A 17710-nucleotide genomic window follows, 5' to 3' on the forward strand; every position below is an offset into this window, starting at 1 on the left:
AGCCATGCAGGTGCTCCTTTTTTCCCTCACTTTAAATTCTTGCTCTTATGTTTTAAATTTACCAATAAAGAGTGAGCCCATAAAACCACAGACCCTCAACCTCAATAAAAGTGGAACCCCCAGGTCCACTCTCTACCCCTCACTCCCTCTTCCAAAACACACACACACACACACACACACACACACACACACACACACACACACACTTCTGGCACTGTGGCCCATTGTGCTATGTAATTTCCAGGTCCTGTGAGTAATAAACCTTGTCTCTTTTAATGTTTCCTGATGGGTACTGCTGAGTGCATCTTGCAATCATAACAAGAACCACAAGGGGTGGTCCAGCCATAACACTGGTTGTTGACAGGCTGGGAATGGCACACACAGCATTCTATCTTTAAAGTCATATGTCTGTGTGTTTAAATGTGGGATATTCTAGCCAGATCTCATCTCATCAGCTCTTACCTGTAACAAATAATCGTGCTGAGCTCTTCTTGCCCTCCACCTCAGCAGTATAGACCCCTTCGTCACTGAATTGAGAATCATTGATAACAAGAATGTGTTTCTTTCCATCAGCAATGATATCAAACTTGTCAGATGCCTTGATTATATCAGGTCCTTTAGACCATATAACATTCGCCTCTCGAGTGAGAACACATTCAAATCGAGCCTGTCGTCTTTCTGGAACAGTGACATCCTTCAGGGGCACAGCAAAGTCAAGTTCGATTTCTGAAAATCAAACATTAAGAATGAGGTTTTTTTCAGAATGCCCAGGGCTGTGTAATGAAGTTGAGCCCACCTCATGCACTCTATAAGGCCATACCTTTTACTGTCAGAATGGCAGTTGTAAACGCATTAAGTGCCTGGTAAAGGACTTCCCCAGCTTGGTCCAGTTTGACTTTGTGCAAAGTTAAGAACCGTTTTCCACCTTCTGCTTTGATTTCACAGGTCTGAAAAACAATGGTCTTAGTTAGCATTTGGATGAGATAATTTCCCTCAAGGAGAAATGTTTCAGATACAGATGTCTAAAGATATCATAAAAATTACTAATAAAAGTAAGTAAGGGGCGCCTGGGTAGTTCAGTCAGTTAAGCAGCCACCTCTTGATTGCAGCTCAGGTCAAGATCTCACGGTTTGTGAGTTTGAGCCCCACATCAGTCTCTGCACTGACAGTGTGGAGCCTGCGTGGGATTCCCTCTCTTTCCCTCGCCCTCTGCCCCTCCCTTCTTCACGTCTTCTCTCAAAATAAATAAGTAAACTTAAAAAATAAGGAAAAAATATTGACATAAAATATTAAAAAATTGCCTGAGCTGTCCACAAATAGTGCATCAAAGTTCTCTCCCCCCACCTTTGAGACTTTAGAACCCTGAAATAACTCCATCATTATTGAACCAAATCTGAATGTTAAATCTGAATATACAATGTGGACATTTTATGTGACTGACAATTTAAAACCAGAAATGACTCACAGGTGAGGGCCGCAGAAGTTCTCCCTTCAGTTTCCATTGTCCAGGAATGTCTGCCTCTGAGATTTCTGCATCAAAGCTTGCACTTTCTTTCTCGTAAATGGTAACATCCTCTATTGGTTTAAGCAATTCAACTTCACGCTCTGTATTGGTCAGGGATGAAAAATCATAATGCTTTCAACAATCTGACAACGCTTTGGTTTCTTTCTTCTTTTCCTTTATTTCTTTCTTTCTTTCTTTCTTTCTTTATTTATTTATTTATTTATTTATTTATTTATTTATTTATTTATTTATTGATGTGTTGTTTTGCCTTATTTACACACAAAACTTATCTTTTAGAATAAAAGTAAAGAGTGTTATACCTCCAAGTGTCAGCTTTGCAGGGTATCTCTTCCCTTCAATTTCCACTGCATATTCATCAATATCTTCTGGTGTAGCATTCTTGACTTTGAGGAATAGCTTATTTCCTTCTTTTACTACCTCAGTCTTATCATTTGGTTCCAAGGGGATTTCATCATATCCCTTGAACCACTTAATGTTTGGAGTATCCTTTGCTATTACACAGGCAAAAACGGCTGTCCCCTTGGGTTTCACATGCTGATCTCGGATAGGTTTCACCAGCCAGTCTCTAATGACTTCTGCATGAAAATGAGGTCAGAAAAACACTCATATAATATAAATAACTTACTTAGTAAATTTTAGAAATAGAAAAAAAAAACATTCTCAAAACTGGAAATAATTAATTTGTTATGATGTGTTGCTATTCCCCCTCTTAGTTAAGGTACAAGGTTTGGAAATAAAGTTCTCTCTTCCATTTTGTTAACATAATGAGCAGTACTAATAAGTATAATAAGCAGAACAAAATTTCCTGGCAAAGTACTAACCTACTACTTTGACACAGGATGAACATTCCAGGTTGTTGGCATTTTCCACAGTAACTGTGTATGTTCCAGCATCATGGTCATCTGCATCATTGATGGTCAGGGCTCTCATCAAGCCAATGATGCCGGGCACAATTTTGCCAGGTTTCTCCACCACAATCTTCCCATCCTTCCTCCAGACCACATCACGCTCTTTGTTTAACTCACAGCTCAAGTACAGTGGCTGTCCTTTTACCACCGTGACCTCCTCTTCAAGTGTCTTTACAAAACGCACGGGAAGTTCTGTGGAGAATTTCAGTATTAAAAATCTGCAAAGACTTTCCAATTATATACAATATTTTCAATGATATTAAAAAAAAACAACTCTTTTTGGTGTTGTCCAAAGTTACAATAAAAATGGCTACTGAGGTTTGTTGTATTAAAATGTAATAGGGACCATATCTAGAAGACTGGGAATTACCTTCTACAACAAGCTTAGCCGTGGAGGTCTTCTCCTTATTTCCCAAACGTAACACACAGGTGTATTCGCCGGCATCAGAAAGCTGGACATCCATAATATGCAGCTTTCTGTCTTTACCATCTGCGATGAATCTGTGCTTTGGGCTCTCACGGATATTGCTACCATCTTTCATCCAGCTTGTAATTGCAGTGGAGGGGGAGACTAAACACTCAAAGATTGCAGAAGACCCAACTGACTCTGCTTCAGTCAAGACGATGTCTTTGATTTCTTTCACGAACTTCAGTGGCACAGCCTTTAGCTGGTACATGAATGGGGCTTCATCAGGAGGTTTCTCCCCACCACTTCCTGGTCTTAACTTTTTCCTTTCAACTTCTATTGGTGAAGGAGTCTTTTTGGCTACACCTGATTCAAAATAAAGTTAAAAGTTGATTTGGCATTTTCATTAGGGTCAGAAGAGCATACCTAGCTGTCTGCTGGGTAATACCACTGGTAGAGCAACTTGAAGACAAGAACAGAAAACTAAAGACTAAGCAATTGAAAGGTCAATTGAATTTATACTGCCTTCTTTCAGATAGGAAAATGAGATGGTATAAGGAAGCCATGAATAATAAATGCTCTTCGTTTTCTCAAGTTTTAAACCAAATATAAAATGTCCCAATTAATATCTAATTATTTTATCTGTCATGTATAAATATCAAGCATATGAAGAATGAACCTAAGAATGTATGGGGTTCATTATGCTAAAATATAATTGGTTATATATAATACCCACTTGAATAATATTAGAGTTATAGTACTTGAACTATCAGAAGACATTTGTTTTAGCAGAATCAATTGGGAATAATGAAAATCATTATAAATTATAAAACTTTTTTCCTCTTTTTTTTCTGTAGTTTTTTTTCTTTTGGCATTTAATTTTTTTAAAATATAATTTATTGCCAAATTGGCTTATATACAACACCCAGTGCTCATCCCAACAAGTGCCCTCCTCAGTGCCCATCACCCATTTTCCCTCTCCCCAACCCGCCCCCAGACCCCAATGTTTATAGCAGCACTTTTTTTCCCTCTTGAATGTAAAGTTTCCTAGAGTGAAAGGCTACAATTGAGGTGCAGGGAAATGACTCTTACCTTTGATGGGACCTTTCGGCTTGGCAGCTTCCTCTTTAGGTGCTTTGGCTTCTGAGATACAAAGAAAATTCAGCATTTAAACAATTTTCAGATCTATTTTATGTGTCATAGAAACCATGCGGGGTGAATCATGTTCTTTATTATAAATATTAATGCATGAAGAGAAATTGACTTTATTTATATGACCTCGATGGACAATACTTTGCTACTTCCAAGAAGGCATATTTTGATCAGTATCATTCTGGTCAATGATGTGACCAAGCCAAATTACCAACATATTTAGGATTTAAAAATCGCTTTCAGCAAGTGATTTTATTCTTCTCCCATTTCTGGGAGAAGGCTTACTATTGCCTTATGAGGAAGTTTTACTCTTGCGTAGCTATGCAAAGTATTTGATATGATTATGTATGTGTTGGGTAAGTGAATCGAGGAAAGAAGTTTTTGTCAACAAGGAATCAATGTAGGCAAAAGGGAAATGGTCCAGAAATGACCAAAAGCCTATTTTTTTAATGTTTATTATTTTCGAGAGAGACAGAGAGCAAGCACGGGAGGGGCAGAGAGAGAGACACATAGAATCGGAAGCAGGCTCCAGATACTGAGCTGTGAGCACAGAGCCCCATGGGGGGCTTAAACTCACAGACTGTGAGATCATGACCTGAGCTGAAGTCAGCTGCTTAACCAAGTCACCCAGGCACCCCAAGTCTATTTTTTGTTTTTGTTTTTTTAACTGGGCAGACAAATCCAGTAAAGACTGAGGAAAGAGGAGGGTCTATGTGTTACACACATACGGATTCCTTTGAAGAGTTCCTTTAATCAGACAATGAACTAAGGCAGAAGTAAGACAGTTCCTCTATTTAGAGTTTAATGAAATTATTAATGTGGCAAAATATAAACTATAGAACCAACTCTCTAGTTTCAGCCCCCGGGAGTGTGAGAAAAGCTTCATTTTTATGCACATTTAATTAGCTCACTGGCAGTTAGGATCCTTTCCTGAGCTAATGAAAGGTATCACATTGCAATTATAAAAATTTAACAGAATAATGCCTAAATCATAAATATCAGTGACAAATATATTAACATAAATAAATATTAAAGTTAAACTACAACCCAAAGAATACAGTATATTGTCTCATGTCATTAAACATAATTAAAAATTTATTATGCTTTACTATATGCCAGGTGGCACTGTACTGTTTTATATATATTTAATCCTTACAATGATCCTATGAGGCAGATATAATTATGAATCTGATTTTACAGACTAGGAAATTTAAAATTTAAACAGGTTAAATAACTAGCCAAGGATCAAATAGGTCACATATTTATCAATGATCAATACATATCAAATCATTTTTGGTTTTGAGATTATCATCAAGTGACAAACTACTAATAGCTTATGTACAATTTATAAGTAACTTAAGTTTGTACGTGAGATAGTTAATGCCACAGAGTTAGTACATCTAAGAAAATTACTATTGACCTAAAGTCTTATATAGATTTAAAGGCTGAACTACATTGTCTTGTTTTGGTCTCTCTTTTTTTTGTTGTGGTAAAATACACCAACATAAAATTTACCATTTTAACCACTGTAACAGGTATACAATTCAGTTGCATTAAGTATATTCACGGTGTTGTGCAATCATCAACACTATCCATTTCCTGAACTTTCTCATAATCTTAATATGCAGTTTTTTTAAAGAAGGAGAAATGTTTCCTACAGGTCATGTGGGGGAAATTTGAATATCCACAGGCTGCCTAGATGTATGTCCTTAGAGAGTCTGTCTGTCTCCTTTGTTTTCATCAGCCTTGAACATATTCATTTCTTAATTTTAAAAGCATATAAAGCAATGATGCCTTGAAGGAATGTATATTTCAATCAAAATACAGTATGTACCCATGGGTGACAGATTAGTTTGGTAAAGGACATAAGATGATAAAAATTTAATCAAGAGTTTATACACACCCCTGCTCCCCCACCTTGATGATGCCTACATTTCAACAAGAGGGCTTGAATTTTAATGAAGTATGAATACTTTTATTAAGCCATTAAAACAAACAAGCAAAAAGAAAACTATAGAACAAATACCTGCTTTCTTCCCAACTACTGGTATGGTCACTGGGGCAGCAATGGGAGTTGGTGCGGGCTCCACAGGAGGCGGTTTGATTATTTTCACTTCTGTAGAGAGATGTCCATTGCATTAATGTATCCATTTGTCTCTTCCTAAAATCTCATTTAGTGGCCTATTTGCCTTTTCTGATATAATTTTAAAATTTTTAAATCACTAGTTTTTCAGAGAATAATATGTTCTAACTATAACATAATCTTTATATAGTATAATATATTCAACATATTCCAATATACTTAAGTAGATTGAATAAAATAAATAATGTCTAAAGACATATTGGGACATTGGAAATCTTTTGATGCATGTGGACATTTACTCCCTTTTTTAATGAACTACATATTTCCTTAAAAAAAAAAAGAAAAGAAAAGAAAAGAAAAGAAAAGAAAAGAAAAGAAAAGAAAAGAAAAGAAAATCGCAGGTCCAAAATGGTGTCATTTGACCAAGTTCTCAAAATGGGACTTTATACTTGGTCTAATTGCAGTTTCAACCTCCCTCCAGAAATGTGGCCTTCACTGGTAAGTGAGGAAATTTTTCCTCCCATCAGCACCGAAGAGTGGGTCACCTAGGTCCTCTCTAACCCCCAAAGAAAGAAAGACATAATATGCATGATAAAAACCCCCTGCTTTTTCCCCCCTGGCAGACAATCTCCTTGGGAACAATCCTTTTTTGAGCTCATAACTGTTTGCCTCCACCCTCTGCATATAAAAACCTCCCATTTTGTACAACTCAGGTGCCTCTATTTGCTAGAACAGGTGTTGCCCCATTCATGAATCATGTAGCCAATTAGATCTTCACATTTGCTTGGTTGAATTTTGTTATTTGACACGTTATTTGTAATGAAGCATGAAGGAATATGCTGTTGGCACTGAGGATAAGTTTGCTTACCTGGTTCAGGCTTTGGTTTTGGTTCAGGTCCAGGGAGAGGTATTGCTGGCTTAATTTCAGGCACTAAAATAATTCACAATAGTAAGCAGGTTATCGCAGTATTTTGGAAGTTTTTCACAAATTCAAACCAAAATTGGACAGACTTAATAGATCTTGGGATATACTAGAATTTATACACATACAGTCACTAAATCAAGTATTTGATCTAAGTTTATTTTGCATTTGAAACAAAATATTTGGAAAGTAATAGTAGAGCATCTGATTGGTTCTAATGTTATTCATCAAATTACCCATTTCTTTCCTAGCGCTTAAAACTTATTTATTTGATAAATGGGTGGTCATTAGCCAAGTTCACATAAAAGTGAAATGGTATAGAAAATTAAAGCCGTATGTGATGAGCAGATTAAGGTTATGTGTTCCAATCTTAATGCCAGTGTAATGGTATTCTAAATGATGCATATTTGCATTTTTAGAGACTAAGAAAGTGCCAATAAGTTTGTACCTTTTACTGGTTCAGGAACTTTCCTTTCCCTTTTTGTAACAGCTGGAGGTACTTCAGCCTCTTCAACAGCTTTTGGAGGTGGCTCTGGTACTTTAAGATAGTAAGATTATTTTCTAGTGTTATTTGAATAGTTAGAAATCAATTGACCTGAAATAATCAGATCAAACTATCTTTCAAAAGCTCCATTAATGGCTTTTAACAAAACCTTATACTGTATCAACTAATTTCTATTTTCTCTTCTTGACTCTGCCTCAGTTTATTTGCCTTTCTCTTATTCCATCCACTTGGGTCCTAACTCCGTCAGCTTCCCCTGTCTAAATCACTTCCATAACAGTTCCCAATAAATACATCCTTTGAAAATAGACTAATGATAAAAATCAACCCACTTAAAAGCCCCCAAATTCTGTGCCACATTTGCTGACACCCTCCCATTAAGTTATTTTGTAGCCATTTTGATTATTTCACAATCACTTCTACCAGAAAGACCAGTGGCAAAGTACTAACAACAATGAAGTACAGGGACATACATGAATGGATTTGAAATAACTATAAAGATATTTAAACAGAAAGCAGACAATGGAAAGCACAGACTATTTCACAGATGAAATATGAAGCTATGTTTATATTTAACTCCGATAATATTTACAAGATGAACCTTTTGTTAAATGTCCATTTTGTTAAAAGAGAATTGTTACTGAGATTCCTACCTGGTTTTTTAACTTTTTCTAGTTTTTTAGGTTCTACTTTAGGTTCTTCTTCTTCAGGCCTCTTTCTTAGAACTTAAAAGACAAAAAGGCTTATATGTAAACCAAGACAAACAAACTAATGAAGATGTTGAGCTAGACAAATGCAAATAGTGCACAAAGCAAAGAAAATGAAAAGCATGCCACCTGGTGCAGTGGGCAATTAGCATTTATGCTAGAAGTGCTTGTTTTTAAGAAAAAAAAAATCAAAGGTTGCTATATTAATTAGAATAACACTCAGAGTCACTTTATATCCATGTACATAGCCAATCTGTTGTTTGGAGACAACTCCATTGCAAAAATGACCAAATCACAAAATGAATAAGTTTAAATAGCAACAAATTCAAATCATAATTCAACATTCTAATATAACGAGGAGCGTTTAAATAAGTATAAAGTTTACTTAAGTGAAGATAGCCAAAGAACTGTGGCCTAGATATCTGTAATTCTGCATGAAGAAAATGTTACAACTTCTTCATCTGAAAATCCTACTTTCAATTCTTTAGTAGTTTATTAGTAGAAAGAAATGTTCAGTTTTTTAAAAATGTTACTTATTAGTTGTGATGGTCCTGTATTACACTTCAAAGCTGAATACTGAATTTAGGCTTACATAGTTCCTCTGTAATTTGGGGTACTTAATAGGCTTAGTGTATTTTACTACATCATGTGATTACAAACATGACAGCTGTGGTCATTATTATTAGCTTAGAGCATTATCAATTTGGTTATGTCTATTCATGTAAATTTCAGAACACTGTGAGTGCTTACAAAATTTCTGTCTTCTTTTAAAAAAGACACGGAAATGATAACCTTCCTAATTTTCAATGCAACTATGAATGAATTGTGATAAATAGGTATCTGAATAGGTAATCTGACCAAGAGACAGAAACATTTTGTAAGCTTTCAAGTCTGTTTCTGGTCAACGTAAAGCTAAAAAAAACAGTTGAAAAATACTATACCGCTTTTGAGAACAACTTCTTCCTTTGGTTGAGGCTTAGGTTCAGGAAGTAATTTGCGAACTTTCTTTTCAACTCCAGGCACTTAAAAGAATATGATTTCAAATTTTGAAGTGAATTCATATAAAAAGTAAATTTCAACAAGAAAAAGGTCTCTTTCAAAACTAGTTAACTGCAGTGCATAAGTAATAACGTTTGCTGCCTATAAATATCACAGAATTTAAAAGCAAATAATACACTTCAAGTTATTTCCTCTGCAAACATCTACATAGCCTTGTGACAAATTCCACTGCATTTATTACAAGCAAGTATATTCATCTTAAATGAGGGTAGAAGACGTTATTGTATATTGACTTTATGAGTCTTTGATCACATATAGGGCTCCTGACAGCATCTTTGCCCCAATCTACAATTATAGATTGTTCAAATCTATAATGGTGTCTCATGAACCATTAATTACATTAAAATGATACTGGTAAGTGTTAGTGTCAATATTCAATCTTCTCCACTGGTAAGAGAAGAAAGCCACGGGATCTGGCTGATGACCTTGATGTTGGGAAAGGGCCATTCTCATTTTCTTAACAGAAGAGAAATATCATTTCTCAAGATCTCCTTTTTGAAATAATACCTAAAATTATAAAACTATAGAATTTGAGAGCTGGTGTTGGAGTTCTTTTTAATGAATAAAAAAAATGGTCTTTAGACTAAAAAGGGACCCAAGTCTAAGTTCATTCTATTTTGCATCTTCAGTGACTGTTGGGCACAGTCGAAGATATGTACAGCATATATAATGTTTCTCCTCCTCCTCCTCTAGCCCCCTCAAAGATTTGAGTGGAAAAAAGAGAAACACTGGGTGCTTATTGAACCACCTTACGTCTCTACTAATGTCAATGAAAATCAATTTAATACATTATTTTGTATCACTTAACACCATATTTATTTAGTCATGTGAAATCTGAATTTTAGATATTTCTATAAAATTTCCTATTTGGTGCCTTTAAACAAGATATTTGCAATTCACTAAATAGTTTTATTTTTTTAATGTGAAGATAACTTTGCATAACTACAAAATTTAAATATACAAAAGGTAAATACGTAAGCATTTCCTTTTAAATGATTTTTTTCTGTCAAGTATGTTAAGTAAAATTTCACACTTAAACATTAAACTTTTGTAACCATGATAAATTGTGCTGACTTTCAATACTATTTTAGGATTACTAATATTCTCAATGTGTAACCATTTTTATTGATCAAACCTGGAGAGACAACCACACATCTAATGAACATAAGGATGGCATATATCCTTTACTCACATGATGGACATAGTGGAAATACATCTTTGCATTTGTTTTTCCATATTATTTCATTTCAGGTACAGAATACACCATTGCAGCTATTATTTTTAAAGCTATTATATGTAATTACATGCATTTCAATGTTTGAGTGGCTTTTCCTTGTCACTAGTTAACAGCCATTATCACATTATTTTGTAATCCCCATTTTATAAATCAGGAAATGTGTATTTAGAGGGGTGACTTCTCTAACATTAGAGAGTGAATCAACAACAGATTCAGTTTCTGGGTCTGGATATGTTGATTACTTAAATAGAACACTGTTACCCATTATACTTACTAGAAAAGTTAATAATTTTATTTGCAACAGAAACTTTTCTAAAATTTATGATCCATTTATTTTCCTTTAGGGTCTAAGTTTAGATAGGGAAAATACTGTGTCAAGAGAAATAAATTTTGAAAAATGACCTGCAGCAATAAAGAATGTTCCCTAAAATGTGAGATCTGTACACCTGAAAGAATGTCTTGGAGTCAGTGACAAGAGAGTGACAGGAAAGGCCTGAGGAAATCTCTATGAATCATCTCAGTAATACAGAAGGAGAGCGTGACTTATTTTTAGTGCTTATAACACTGGCTAAAATACTGTTGTTCAGGTGAAATTGCAAACTTTTCTAATATTAACTCCCTGCATTTTAACCTAATATGGGTCCTGATACTAATTTCAGCTAGTCAGTAAAATGTGATATTTTTAAGCTTAGGGAAATGCAAGAAGACATATGTAGATGAGACAAAGATAAACAATATCTATCCACAAATGTATGAATTTGATGGGAGACAGAGGAAGCAACACTCATGAGCCAGGACCATAAAAGCTACAAAAATACAAGAAATAAATGAGATTACTCTGATTACTTATAAGAAAGAAGAAAAAAGAAAGAAAGAAAGAAAGAAGAAAAGAAAGAAAGAAAGAAAGAAAGAAAGAAAGAAAGAAAGAAAGAAAGAACAAACATTCTAGAAGACAGGAAGAGCCAAAAGTCAGATGAAGGGATAATGCATATAAATGCATTTCACAGACTGTGAAATACCTTTCAGAGGTTTAAGCTCCACTTTTTCTGGAACTTCAGGTTTTTCAGGAACTTTCTTCTTTGGAACAGCTTTAAAGAACATGATCTTAATTTTATTATTTGTATATTTAGACTAATCTGAAGCAAATTTTTAAATATGTGCTCTAAGAGTCAAAACCAAGCTTTTCTGACAACGAAATAGCATTAATAACAGCCAACAGCAGCCACCAAAGAACACACAAGACGCGCTTAAACCATGAAAACATTGCCTCTTTACTCTGACCTTGGGTTGTAAGTATAATTCTGGTGGAGAAAGAAGATAATTTTTGTTCTTTGCAGGAGAAAGAAATATTCCTTTGAGTATAAATTTATATTAAGGGAAGTGTATTAAGTGTGCGTCTTCATGGACTATGAATCAACAGATGGGTAGTCTTAAAAGGCGCCCATTTTCTGTGTCTGACTTAAAATACCAGAAGTTACCCCTACTGGTCAGGAGGAGTGAAGAGGGGCAAGAATCATTATAAGCAGTATTACTCTGGAATATCCTGGCTTTGTACACGTGTAGGTGAGTATGGGAAAAGTGCTTATCTAAGATTATATGTAGATTATTTTAGGTTGAGAAATCTCATGACACTACAAATAAGACAACACTGTATTACAATTAAAAGAATAATATGCTTTTGCCAGTTTACTTCAGTGTTTCAAGATGTTATTTTAAAAATTAAGTAATATTGCATCAGTTCAAAGAAATATCTAAATGCAAAAAGAATGAAGGGAAACTTAACAATGAGAAGAGATGCTGGATATCAAATGTATTCATAATCACTCTTTCTGGCTACACGGAGGACCACTACAGAACACAATCTGGCTTTTATTAAGTTGTGAAAGAAAAAAAAAGTAAGGGAGCAGTGACTTTCTATCATTCATATGCTTTCCTTTGATGGTATATGAGCACATATCAGCTATCAATGCCATAAATATATTATTTAGAGTATGTTTTAAAGCGCGTGAAATTCTTTAAGAACAGAGTTTTAAATTTGTTACTGCAACGTTAAAAATTTCATGCAAAGTTTTCTTATACATCCCAAATGCACAAGATGTCAAAGATATGCATGGCAATCACACTTTGAAACGAGGAAATCCTTTCTCCGTAAGAAAGTTAGTTGGACAGTGCCTGCATCCAGATCGCCAGGATGAAGCTAACCATGATACACTTTCTGTCAGCAAAGCACCCAAAGGCAGCAGAAAACACAGGTCTCTATGCAATTCCCACAGCCTGATTGTGTTTGCAAGCACACACTTTTAAAAGTAATACATTTCTTGCAAGCACCATTTCTGATGACTGAATAGAAGTTTGAAGCAGGTTAATAAAATTTTGGTATGGCGTTTTATACCTTTAAGTTGGAATATTTTCTCCTTCACATCTTCCTTAGGTGGAGCAGGAGGAGGTACTGCAGGCTTTGGTTTGAGTTTTGGTTTCTCAATAACCTTCTTTTCCGGTTCAGGTTCTTGAAAGAGTATTTCAGGAGTGTTAGTACATGTATATGTTAATTAGCAGGTGTGTAGATAGTATATTCAGTAGAAATTTAAACATATATGAAATAAAAGGTTTTCTTTTTAAGTTCTTATTAGTGTCCAACATAAAACATAAAACAGTATCCCACATAAAACACAAAAACATCAACATTGTACACAGATGATGAGAAATACAGCAAAGGCACCAATAAAAACAAAGGAAGTATCCGTATATGCCACACTGACATGAGATCAACAGTACAAATGACAAGGATACATATGAATGAAATGCACACTTAAAAAAGAGTATCTTACATACAGATGCAAAGAGACTTACAGACAAACATAAAACATATATATGTATATGAAGATGAAGTCTATGATGATGAAGACAATCCAAGTAATTGAATACCTTGTATCGGTATTTCTTCTGGCTGTGGTTCAGGTTCAGGTTCTTCAGGCTCAATATACTTTTGAATTTCACGTTCTTTAAAGAATGTTGACAGAAGATATGAGGTTGTAAAGTTCTTCACAAAGACTCATACAAATTTCACACAGTTGCAAAGATTTTAGTCACAAAAACAAAAATATACAATTCGTACAGATTCACTTATATAGAAAAAGAGTTAAGGTTTCTATTACACTAAAACATTCTATTAACTACTTTATTTGTTGTATGTTGATAGCAAATGAGATGACTTAAAATTTGATATGGGGTTATTGTTTGAGAATCCAATGCAATTATTCCAGTTTTGCTTTGTAAACTATCTTTGGGAATTTACAATTACTGTCAAGAATAAGCAAATTCAAGATTATATTCAAAAGAAGTATAACTATTTGAAAAATGAAGCAAACATATGCTGGAATGCTTCTGTATATAATTTTAAGAAAGAATTTCACCCTATGAATACTGTGTGTATATATATATATGTACACATACACACACACACACACATACACACATATATACCTTCAACAGGGGGAGTCACTTTTCTACCAATGGTTATGGATGCTTTTTCTTCATATATTATTTCCTCAGGAGACACTTCAACTTAAAAAACACAGTGTTATATTTTAGACTCAATTCACAAGAGAATCCTGTAACTGCTAAGTTACAACATATCATCTTAGTTAGACTCAATAACATATTCTTCAGATGACCCCAAGATATCAACTTCAGGACATAAGACAGACAACAGATAAATACATAAGACCCATCTATGTAGACAATTGTCATCTTTCCAAGATTTATAGAGCAGCCATGTACCTTGGACAGGTGGAGCTTCTGGCTCTTCAGGAATAGGAATGGACACTTTCTTTTCTGGGATGATTTCCTTGGGCACTTGAGGCACTTTAAAGACATTGATTTTTTTTTTTTACTATTAAGAATTTAGAAGATGTGCAAGATTCTGCAAACAGCAGGCAAAGAATACAGGGGAAAGCACTTTATCTTATAAGACACTGTGGGGGAATATGGCTTTTCTGGACATTCCAATTTTATACACGAGTCTTCTTAGCCTTCTTCATTTACTTCTCTTCCTCTGTGTACCCTTAAGTGTCAGTGTTCTCCACTGGTCTAACTCTGAAGCCTTTACAAATCAGCTCTATGTTCTTTAAGCAGTCACTCCTGTACCTGCAACTCTTGTGCCTCTCATTTCTAGATCTACATCTCCAGCTCTCTTTCCTAAGCTCCAAATGCATATTTCCACCTTCAGTATTTGAAAAGTGAAAAATATATTCATTATCTTCTAATATTAGTTAGGGACCCAATGAACCTCATGGATATCTAGCTACAATCCTTACAATCATCTTGGGTTCCTCTATTTCCCTAATTATTTTGATAATAGACACCAATTAGATCTCCCATTTCTCTCACTCTTGTTCCATTTCTACCACCACCAATCTTGTCCAACTCTTAATGACCTTAATGAACTGCAGTGGCTCTTTACTATTATCACTGTCTTCCAGTAGCTGGAACTACTGCCAGTTATTTTTCTGAAGCCCAGCTCTTACTAATTGGTATACCTGCTTCAAAGCCTTTGAAGCTTCCTGTTGCCTACGGAATAGAGGACACATCTCATAGGGACATTCAAAGAACTCCAAAATATGACTCTCAGCTTTATATCCAGCCTGTCTTTCAAGATACATCACAACCAATCCATCCTCAAATTGCACAAATTTATTTGACAGCCCTTGAACTTCCTAGACTCTTCCTCTGTGCCTTTTGATAAAATCTTCCCTTTGCTTAGGGGTGCCTGGGTGGCTTAGTCGGTTAAGCGTCTGACTTTGGCTCAGGTCATGATCTCACGGTTCATGGGTTGGAGCCCTGCTGCAGGCTCTGTGCTGACAGCTCAGAGCCTGGAGCCTGTTTTGGATTCTGTGTCTCCCCACCACCCCCACCCCCACTCTCTCTCTCTGCCCCTCCCGTCCCATCTCAAAAATAAATAAACGTTAAAAATATTTTTTGAAATCTTCCCTCTGCCTAGAAAACCATTTTCTCAATGACTACAATGTAAAAATCCATCAAAACATAAAATGCTATTTCTTTCATACAGCTTTCCCTGATGCCTCTCTGCCTGAAGTTGATCTCCCTCGCTCTGTGCTTCTGTAACCCCTTATACTCTGTAGTTGTGGTCACTTCCTGTCTCGATAGGAGTTATTGCTCTGCTTTCTTCTCACTGCAGTTAAGGTGCTTGAGGACAGGATCAGATCTTATTTTCTTTTTTTCTAGTACACTGTTTTGTTAGTTATAAGACACTCAACAAAATATGCTCGATTGAGCTGTTCTACACCTTCAATCAGAGGAGGTCTTTTTCTACCACCTGGACCACGTCATAGCACCACTGAATCTCCTTATGTTTGTTTTCCTGCTTATCTGTCTCATTTTTTCTCTTTGCCCTCATTACTTTCCCCTTTTTACCTGGGAAAAGTGGTTTTGCAAAAACGTCGGTATGTTTTGCTCTGGGCACTATTACTAAAATGCTCAGATGTGATTCAGAGAAATAGATATGTTTCTTCACGGTAGGTACCTTTTTCTGGCAGGACTTCTGGTTTTTTGGTAACAGGTACAGGTTCCTTCTTTACTGGAACAAGTTTCTTGGGCACCTCAGGCACTTTGAAGATATTAGTTTTATTTGTAAAAAGATTTTTGAAAACATTTTACATGTTAAGAATAAAGAATCTATAATTAATGGAACGACATTAAAATTACTGAAAACAAAATCAGGACATTCTTGTCCTTAGTTATGCAACAAGGACAGATATCAAATTACTTTATAAAAATAATATCAATGATGACATGAATACCTTTAGCTGCTGGTATTTCTGGCTTCTTAACAGTTGGAACTTTCTTCACTGGGACAACTTTCTTTGCCATCTCAGGTACTTTAAAGATATTAGTAGCATTTAATAATATAAAATTTCAAGATGCAATATGTACACATTAATTTGATGAGTCTGTCCAACACACCAACATTTAGATAACAGTTACACACAGAATACAACACAATACGTAATAAAGAAAGAGTGTCACATTTAGACAGCACACAGAAAAGAAGCAAATATTGATTTCTTTTACTATAAGTACCTTTAGGAGGTGGAGCTTCTGGTTTCTTGATAACAGGAACTTTCTTCTCTGGAACAACCTTCTTTGGTTCTTCAGGCACTTGAAGGGTAATAATTTCTTTTAGAGTCAAATGATTACAACGAAAGGCTTAACGTTAATGAATGAATGAAGAAGATCACACCTATTCCTTTGGTAGGCATATTGTAAAATTCTATAGCTTTTGGTGTGCAAATGACTTCCGGTTTTGCCAATGAAGTCAAATTTCAAATAAGAAGATAGAAGACTGGAATTTTATCTTAAAGAAGATATATAATCGATATAAAAATCAAAGGATGTATTTTCTTAGACAGTACAGGATCCTGCCTTGTACCTGTTGGTGGTGGCGCTTCTGGTTCCTCCTCTTCCACAACAGGAACTGGTTCCTCCTCTTCCACAACAGGAACTGGCTCTTCCTCTTCCACAACAGGAACTGGCTCTTCCTCTTCAGGAGCAATTTCCTCAGGTTCTTCATAGACTTAAAAAATATAGTTAATTTTAATTCCACGCGTGGAACAATATTCTAAAATGCACAAAACACTGAACATAAGAACTAGTAACCTTGATTTCTTTCCATGTTTCAATTAATATCTTCTCTTATTTTTGTGAAGATGAAATCTATCTCATTTGCACTGACTTCTGTTTCTATTATCTGAATGTTTGAAAAAGCCCTTTTGGTATTTAATGTCATTTATAGTCATCAGTTCTGTCCTCCTTTCTGTGCGTATGAGAGAAATTTTCATATAGCTTATGATGCCTATGATGCCCTATGTAGATGTTTCTGATTGATAACCCAAATCAGAGCTAATTAAGAATAATTAAGACAAATAACTAAAGGATAGAAAATGACCAAGAGATACTAGATTAGAAAAAAAGGAACAAGGCTTAAATTAGCAATTGTCATGAGTGGCAAGCTCATTAATGGTCTTACGTGTACCTTCTGGAGGAGGAGACTCTACTCTCTTGGGAACAGGAATGGCTGGTTCCTCTTCTAAGACAGGTTTCTTTGGTACCTCTGGCACTTTAAAGATATTAGTTAATTTTACTTCTAGGTAGTTGAGAAGTACAGTACATGGAATTTATACCACCTCTAGT

The 17710-nt window shown here is 35.2% G+C and overlaps 1 protein-coding gene across 49 annotated transcripts in view; it reads right to left on the reverse strand.

The window, feature by feature from the left end:
* The window catches only part of TTN (titin), a 277493-nt gene that overhangs the window by 108996 nt on the left and 150787 nt on the right, over positions 1 to 17710 (reverse strand). For 47 of the 49 annotated variants that reach the window (XM_086719030.1, XM_086719018.1, XM_086719009.1 and 44 more), the window contains 22 exons: positions 17553 to 17636; positions 16950 to 17093; positions 16601 to 16678; positions 16321 to 16398; positions 16044 to 16127; positions 14282 to 14365; positions 13985 to 14065; positions 13427 to 13501; positions 12894 to 13007; positions 11521 to 11589; positions 9147 to 9227; positions 8152 to 8223; positions 7445 to 7534; positions 6943 to 7005; positions 6018 to 6107; positions 3932 to 3982; positions 2804 to 3205; positions 2347 to 2625; positions 1825 to 2100; positions 1466 to 1605; positions 821 to 947; positions 463 to 726 (listed from right to left, as the gene is read on the reverse strand). In XM_086719030.1, coding sequence (XP_086575156.1) covers positions 463 to 726; positions 821 to 947; positions 1466 to 1605; positions 1825 to 2100; positions 2347 to 2625; positions 2804 to 3205; positions 3932 to 3982; positions 6018 to 6107; positions 6943 to 7005; positions 7445 to 7534; positions 8152 to 8223; positions 9147 to 9227; positions 11521 to 11589; positions 12894 to 13007; positions 13427 to 13501; positions 13985 to 14065; positions 14282 to 14365; positions 16044 to 16127; positions 16321 to 16398; positions 16601 to 16678; positions 16950 to 17093; positions 17553 to 17636 — 2826 coding nt within the window. The remainder of the gene's footprint in view (positions 1 to 462; positions 727 to 820; positions 948 to 1465; positions 1606 to 1824; positions 2101 to 2346; positions 2626 to 2803; positions 3206 to 3931; positions 3983 to 6017; positions 6108 to 6942; positions 7006 to 7444; positions 7535 to 8151; positions 8224 to 9146; positions 9228 to 11520; positions 11590 to 12893; positions 13008 to 13426; positions 13502 to 13984; positions 14066 to 14281; positions 14366 to 16043; positions 16128 to 16320; positions 16399 to 16600; positions 16679 to 16949; positions 17094 to 17552; positions 17637 to 17710) is intronic. The other 2 variants (XM_086719010.1, XM_086719024.1) reach the window with 2 other exon arrangements.

This window comes from Puma concolor, chromosome C1 (genome assembly GCF_028749965.1).
Source record: "Puma concolor isolate L17-30 chromosome C1, mPumCon1.1.hap2, whole genome shotgun sequence".
Taxonomy (NCBI): Eukaryota; Metazoa; Chordata; class Mammalia; order Carnivora; family Felidae; genus Puma; species Puma concolor.